Genomic DNA, 7,828 nt, shown 5'->3' with positions numbered 1-7,828 from the left:
AATAATAATAATAATAATAATAATAATAATAATAAATAAGTTTTTTAAAATTTATATATAATTAAATAAAATGTTATTAAATAATAATTTAATCAAATATAATAAATTATCAAACTATTTAACATCGCAAAAAGACAACATACATAATTGGACATGAGTTTTCAATTTTCTTTTTCGCTGAAGGCAAAAGGGCCTCAACCCAGGCCTAAGAATGGAAACAAACACCACTCCGCTCCATGACTGGAAAAAACCACCACACCGTTTGAAGCCTCGCAATTAGTGACCAAAACAAAAAAAAAAAAGCTTGGCAATCTTTCTCCGATTGCTAGCCTTGAGACTTGAGAGGTATTCGTCAATTCGATGAGTGAGATGATGGTTCTATCTTCTGTCGAACTCATTGCATGCCCTAAGCTTTCTTCCAATATTCTCAATTAGCCACAATGATGATCAATACTTGTCAAATCCAAATTACCAAATATATCTGCACTGAATTTCGATACGTCTTAGCTATAACTACGTCGTTTACTTATCCCTTCTCTTCCCCTCTTTTACTAGTGCAAACCTAATCCCCCTCCGGCGACTTTTTCTCATAGTTATCAAATCCGACTCTATCTGACTGGTTCGACCGAAAATTCGGTCATCTGACCGAACCCAAATCACTCGTTGAACTGTCCATGCCACAGATCCAGTTGAACCCGGTTCGATCCGGTGGTTTTATGCGAACCTAGTGAACGGGCCGGTTAATCCAATTCGGTCCGGGTCAAGTTATTAATTTTTTTAATTTCTTTTTTCTGAAACGGCGTGTTTCAGACCCACCACCCCCCACCCCCTCTTTGAATAACCCTAACTCCCTAAGCCTCGTCTCTGGGTGGAACCACCCCCTCCCCAGCCAACCTCGTGCCCTCGTCTCTCTGTCTCTGCTCTCTCGAGGCAGTGGGCAGCCCATCGCCCTCACCTCGTCTCTCTCTCGAGCTCGGCGCCGGCAGCCCCTCACCCTCACCTCGTCTCTCCCCTCGTCGTAAGTTTGTCACTCACTCGGCGTCGTCAGTTCGTCACTCTCTGTCTCTGGATCTCTCACCTCGTTGCTCTCTGGTCTCTCACTGTGAGTCCGTGACCCTGCGTTCGCTTCGTCAGAACCAGTGAAGCAGCATCTGCTCCCTCGGGTGGTGGTGGCGGTCGTCGTCTTCTCAACCAGGTGAGATCAAGTTTTCGACCCTGTTCTTTCTCTAGTTCAATGTTGATTTCGGTGAACCTGATGGTTGTTGAATGTGGTTGTTGCTGTTTTACTTAGTTTTTAGAGTTGTTGCTGTTATTTCTCTGGTTCGATGCTAATTTTGGTGAACCTGAGCAAATTTTAGAGTTGTTGCTGTTCTTTCTGTTTGTTGAATGTTGGTTTTTTAGAGTTGTTGTTGCTGTTCTTTCTCTGATTCGATGCTAATTTTGCTGAACCTGAGCAAATTTTAGAGGAGTTGTTGTTCTTTCTGTTTGTTGAATGTTGGTTTTTTAGAGTTGTTGTTGCTGTTCTTTCTCTGATTCGATGCTAATTTTGCTGAACCTGAGCAAATTTTAGAGTTGTTGCTGTTCTTTCTGTTTGTTGAATGTTGGTTTTTTAGAGTTGTTGTTGCTGTTCTTTCTTTGATTCGATGCTAATTTTGCTGAACCTGAGCAAATTTTAGAGGAGTTGTTGTTCTTTCTGTTTGTTGAATGTTGGTTTTTTAGAGTTGTTGTTGCTGTTCTTTCTCTGATTCGATGCTAATTTTGCTGAACCTGAGCAAATTTTAGAGTTGTTGCCGTTCTTTCTATTTGTTGAATGTTGGTTTTTTACAGTTGTTGTTGCTGTTCTTTCTATTTGTTGAATGTTGGTTTTTTAGAGTTGTTGTTGCTGTTCTTTCTGTTCTTTCTCTGGTTTGATGTAAATTTTAGTTAGAATTATTGTTGAATCTGGCAGTTGCTGCTGTTGTATGGTTTTTTAGAGTTGTTGAACCTGAGAAAAATTTAGTGAACTTCGGTTGAATAGTTAAATTTGTTGTTGATTATTATTAGTAAACTTTGGTGGTTGTTGATTATCATTAGTTGTTGCTGTGTTTCTTTGGCTTGAATGGAAAGGCTTTCCAACTAGCCATTGTACCTGAGATTGCAAGAAGTCCTTCCTCTTCTTTGGAGCTTGTTCTTGGTCCCCATGGAAATGGGGTGACAAAGAGAAGCTTGCTTCTCCAATGGATCATTGCTCGACTTGATGGGTAACTTCTACTGGTTTGCCGGAGAAGCTCTTGTTTTTCTTTCAGGAGTTGGTTGGTGGCATGGACACTTAGCCCTTTCTTATTTTTAGTATTTGTAAATATCATAGAGTTTATAATAATAGAGGGAAGACTGATCCTCTGCTTGGGGTCATTGTAAACAAATTGTGGATTTACCGATTGTGTTATTTTTCACTTGTCTTTGTTGATTTAAATTAAAAAAGTATTTTGTACTAGAGACTAATATATTATCTTTTTTTTTAGATCATTAGTTATGTTTAAAAATTAATATTGAATTATTAATGTTTGTAAAGATTTATATTTTAATTTTTAAGACATCATTAGTTATGTTTAAAAATTAATATTGAATTATTAATGTTTGTAAAGACTTATATTTTAAATTTTAAGACATTATTTTAATTTTATTCATATAATTTTATTTTTTTTAGTTATGACCGGGATAACTGGGTGAATCAGTGACCCACCAGTTGAACTAGTGACCCGGTCATATGACCGGGTTGATTACCGGTTCGATTCTGATAACTATGCTTTTTCTTCTCTTCCAATCCCAATACTGAACACCGATAGTAAGTATTTAATTGTTCTTGAACTATTTTTTTCCTGTTATATTTCCTGCAATTTCTTTGTTGTTGCTTAGCGTTTGTTGTGCTGACGTTGTTGTAATTGTTTGTTCTTAGTGTTTTATTAACCACTGAGTTTATAATTACTAATTAGATTGAGAATTTTAAGAGTTATATTGCTAATTAAGTGATTCTTATGTAATATGTGCTACTTTTCTTACAACATTTTTATTTTGTTTTGTAAAAAAAAATTTCTTAGATGTATGTGCAGGCTGTTGTGAAGATAAAGTCAATGCGGTTTTAATGCTTTTGATTCTATGATATTATTTCCTTGTTATTGGTTGCAAGTTTGCAGGAATCTTATTTTTCTTTATTATCTATTTATTTAAAATGGAAAATGTTCAATTGTGAAGTAGAGTCTTAGGCTCTTAGCTTAACACATATCATATTCGTATTTGATTTTTTTCCCCCCTTGCAGAATGGAAGAGAAAGGGAATGAGCAAGGATCAAATGTTTCAGCGGTAGGGGTATTTGAGATACCAGGAGAGCCTGCTATCGTAATCAATGGTGTGCCTGAAATAACCCCCAGTGACAAAACTGATTCTGTGCATAATGCTTCAGGCGGCACCGTTGAAGAAGCATACACCCCTTTGGATTTGGGTGAATGGTTCGAAGGGAGGGAGGTTCGAAAGTGGTTCATGGGAAGGTACTACTCAGGTACGGTAATGGAGTTTGACAAACAAACTGGGTGGTACAGGGTTCTCTACGAAGATGGTGACTCGGAAGATCTTGATTGGCATGAGCTGGAAGAGGTACTTGTTCCTTTGGATGTTACGACGACGCTTAAGGCACTGGCACAGAGAGTTGTCAAGAAAGGCAAGAAATATGCTCATAAGTCTGGGAAAACTGCCAAAATCAAAAGAAGGGCAACAAAAGGAAAGTAAGTAGACTCTGGCTCTAGTTGAAAATTTGGAGATTTGTAATATCATTTGCAATTTGTATAGCATCTAACATCAGTGCTAGTGCTTGAGAAAAATTAGCCGATTCTAAAACTGCTCTGCTAGAAGAGAGATTAGGAAATCAGAGCTGGTGGAAATTGTTAGAGGAGTAAGGATTTTTTATTGTTTTGTAGTTAGGGAAATTGTTAGAAATGGTGATTGAAATGAATGTGTTTCTCATGCTTCCGTTTTGATTAGTTGAAGAGAAGTTGCTGTCTGGGATGAAAATTCATAATTTTTTTTTGTTAGATGATACCATAATCAGGTAAGGAAATTGACATTTCTTTCATGAAAAATTCTAAATGGTAAAGATGAAACCGCTTTACGAATTCATGAGTCTCATTCCAGTTTTTTGTGTTTTTGCACTTAACCTTTGCTGCATATGAGAGGGTATGGAAGTATGTTTCAACCCGGGTTTATTGAAATACTAGCATGTGGACGGCGTAGTTTCAATGTTTTCTCAAAATTTTCAAATAAAAAATATCAGAATATAGTCAAAACATCTTGTATAATATGTTATATTAATATTCAAATAACAAAAAAGTTAGACTATGTTAAAGTAGAATTAGCTAAAGCTAATTCCATTATTGTTGTATAACAATCATTCAGCATGTTAATTAATAGGTGCACACTACAATACAAATCTAAATTTACAGAGATTCCTGTAGAGCAGCTTTCTTTGCGACACGTATGTTTTGTCTTTATGTTGGGAGAGCAGCTTGTCTTTATGTTGGGAGAGCAGCTTGACACGCAGCGCTGGCCCAGGAAATTGATGGCTTGGCTAGGCCTTGAATCCCTCTGTTTTCTTTCTTACATTATGTTTGGATGTTTGATAGAAAATGAGGAAATTGATGGCTTGGCTAGGCCTTGAATCCCTCTGTTTTCTTTCTTACATTATGTTTGGATGTTTGATAGAAAATGAGAGAAAAAAAAATGAATGGAAAGAAAATAAAAGGAAAGAAAATGAGAAAAAAAGTGAAGTTCTTTATATGTTATTTGGATGAAGAGAATGAAAAAAAAGAAAATAAAAAGAAAATATGGATGAAGAAAAAATTATTTTATTACCCTTACATATATTAAGAAAATAGTGAGTTAAGAATTTTGCTTTTTATTGTTAGAAGAGTAAATATGGAATTAATATTCTTTGGTTTTCTCTCTTTAGTTTTCTTCTCAGCATTGAGAGGAAAAAAATTATATGGGTTACATGCCAGTTTTTTGGTTTTTCATCCATTTTTTCTTCTGTTTCAAACGAATAAAAAATGGGCTTTTTCACATATTTTCTTTTCTTTCATTTTCCTTTTTTTAAAAATCATTTAAACCAAACAATGTGTTAACGCAGGGAAACAGGGTACAAAAAAGGGATTCGAACCTGCAAACAGTGGAACAAGATTTTTTTTTTTTTTTTTATAGTGTAACCTAAAATTCAAAGGAAAATATTTGTTGATTATTCCAGTTTTCAAGAAAAACTAGAAAGTAGAAATAGATAAAACACTACACATTTTAACATTTGAACCAAATAAGTATGTTAAAAAGCTTGGTCTTGCATATGATATCTTGTGTGATCATATGTAATTTTGAATATTTTTTTGGTTTAATTACTTTGTTGGTCCTATAGTTTTGCGAAATTTTCAATTAGGTCCCTATACTTTTTTTCCTTTTAATTGGAGCCCTATACGTTATTTTTTGTTTCAATTTAGTCTCTACCGTGACAAAAACGTCTAAAATAACAGAATATTCCCTTAAAAAAACGAATATTCTCTCTTTTAGAATAACAAAACACTCTTATATTTTTTAAAATTCCAAAAAAACCCTTCTCACTTCCACACTCACATATCCTTAGCCCTAACCTCTTCATGGAGCTCTCTCTGGATTCCGCTGTTCGCAATTTATATATAAACCCGAACAATAGGGGCGCGTGAGCTCCACCTCCTCAACGGTCTCACTCTGACACACTCTCCCTCCCTTCGCTTCCTTCTGCAACCTCTCTTTGCGGTTCTTCCCTCACCACACCACTACTCTCTCCTCTTTCTTCTTCTTCTTTTTTCTGTTTCTGTTCACAGTAATAGAGTTTTAGGGTTCATCTTCTTCCCGCACATTTCAATGCCGGAGAAGTCCTGGAAGGTACCTTTCACGGAACAAGACTCAGCAAAGCTCCTAGAAAGGTATTATTATTTATTTCTTTATTTTGATTATTTTATTTTATATTGTTATTTTAGTGATTTTTGCGGTGAAGTTTGAGCATGATTGGGGATTTTCTTCATCTGTTTTTATCTAGCAGGTATGATGCAACAACGGTGTTAACTTTGCTTCAGAAACTTGCGCACTATCCTCACGCGAAGATCGATTGGAATGAGTTGGTGAAGAATACATCAACTGGCATTTCCACCGCCAGAGAATATCAGATGGTGTGGCGCCACTTGGCCTACTGTCATGCCCCTGAAAATCTTGAAGATGGTGCTCAACCTCTGATTTGTGATTTTAGTTATATTATTTAATTATAAAAAGAAAAAAATTTCTTGGGGTCATAAGATGAAATAATAAAGTACATTCACTAATAGTGATCAAGGTGTAACTATGGCAGTGGTTATAGTTGAATTTGTCAGGGATATGAATCTATAGTTACCACTTGCAGGAAATAAAAACTTGTCAATGCTTGTGCACATCATGCTATTTCAGGCCTTCAGGGCCATATATCTTGTTTATGGAGACTATCTAAAATCATGGTATACCAAAGGCCCTAAAGGAAAAAGAAACATTGATGCTCTTCTGCTTGAATCTTAGCTTCTTGTGTTTTCTCCTTAGCCTTGTGTTTTATTGAATGTAGCAGGTCTATTCAAGTTGATTTTTGAATTGAATATAACATGATATAGCAGTTCTAATCTGATTAATCCTTGAATATCATCTTTGACTTTAAAATGGGTCTTTAAAGACCATTTTGAAGTATATTTGCTATCAGATAATTTGGTTGAAAATTTTGAAGTATAATTTGCTTTCAGATAATTTAGCAGTACACACAATGAAAGATGTGGTTGAAAATTTGGAGAAAGCACGGTTAATGTTTGCGATCTTTACTCCTATCTGGTTTGCATTGTGATGCATGCATGATTTGATTACAATGTTCACTTTGATAAGGCATTGTTAGATTATTGTTTCTAGGTTCATGAATTATGACTATGAATTTAAGTTTATTATTTGATTTACTAAATTGGTGATTTTTATACAGGTATGGGAAAAGTGAGGTTCAGGATGGTTGCATATATTTACTGATGAACTGAAGTCTGCTCTCTCTGCTCTCAGAATTCTTCTCGGCTCAAAACCGTCTATTATCAATGTTATTATTGATCTCTATGCTAGTTTAGGGAGTAGGAAGCTGCAACACAAGAACTGATTTTCAGATTTTAAATTTCAATAACACAAATTACAAAGCCTTGTGGTTTTTTATTGTGTACCATGATATGATAAAGACACAAATTATATTCTATGAATCCACACAAATGTAAAATGTTACATTATCATAATGAATACTTGAAGGATGAAAACTGAATTTTATATATGCTTATTACTATTATTTCTATTTCATTTTATCCATTCTTTTTTTTAGGTTTTTAAGATAAAGTATTTTGAAAGTCAAAAAAAAGAAAAGAAAAGGTATTTTTGGTACAATTTGTATATAAATAAGCAAAAAAATGATAGTGACAAAATAAAATGGATTATAAGAATACTTTTCATGTCTTAGAATCATTGAATAGGGATTATAGGAATATCTTTCATTGAATATTTATAGTTTTATCGAATTTTCAATTAAGTCCTTATATTTTTTTTTCTTTTCAATTAGGTCACTAAGGGTATAAAAGTAATTTTACAATTCACTAACATTTTTTTGACGTTTAACGTTAATAGGGACTAAATTGAAAAAAAATAACGTATAGGGACCCAATTAAAAGGAAAAAAAATATAGGGACCTAATTGAAAATTTCGCGAAACTATAGAGACCAACAGAGTAATTAAACCT

General features: G+C 34.5%; 1 protein-coding gene and 1 long non-coding RNA gene across 4 annotated transcripts; one reads left to right on the top strand and one right to left on the bottom strand.

Moving 5' to 3' along the window:
* LOC110263273 lies at positions 314 to 1,140 on the bottom strand. Its single transcript, XR_002348616.1, has 2 exons — positions 1,001 to 1,140; positions 314 to 902 (listed from the first exon to the last, which is right to left on the bottom strand). It is a non-coding gene; the product is annotated as an uncharacterized LOC110263273 (long non-coding RNA).
* On the top strand, positions 824 to 4,145 carry LOC107648694 (dirigent protein 17). Of its 3 annotated transcripts, XM_016352511.2 has the most exons (3): positions 824 to 1,195; positions 2,687 to 2,824; positions 3,297 to 4,051. In XM_016352511.2, the coding sequence occupies exon 3, from the start codon at positions 3,298 to 3,300 to the stop codon at positions 3,760 to 3,762; it is 465 nt and encodes a 154-aa protein (XP_016207997.1). In that variant the 5' UTR covers positions 824 to 1,195; positions 2,687 to 2,824; position 3,297; the 3' UTR covers positions 3,763 to 4,051. The 3 variants fall into 3 exon arrangements, with proteins under 3 accessions (XP_016207997.1, XP_016207996.1, XP_020960010.1); XM_016352510.2 differs by lacking the exon at positions 2,687 to 2,824 and having other exon boundaries at positions 853 to 1,195; XM_021104351.1 differs by lacking the exons at positions 824 to 1,195; positions 2,687 to 2,824 and adding an exon at positions 2,103 to 2,240 and having other exon boundaries at positions 3,297 to 4,145.

This window comes from Arachis ipaensis, chromosome B06, assembly GCF_000816755.2.
Source record: "Arachis ipaensis cultivar K30076 chromosome B06, Araip1.1, whole genome shotgun sequence".
Taxonomy (NCBI): domain Eukaryota; kingdom Viridiplantae; phylum Streptophyta; class Magnoliopsida; order Fabales; family Fabaceae; genus Arachis; species Arachis ipaensis.
This window is presented reverse-complemented; position numbering and strand designations above follow the sequence as displayed.

What these genes read in the sequence shown, in the direction of transcription:
- LOC107648694 (XM_021104351.1), top strand. Translation starts at nt 3,298, where the DNA reads ATGGAAGAGAAAGGGAATGAGCAAGGATCAAATGTTTCAGCGGTAGGG.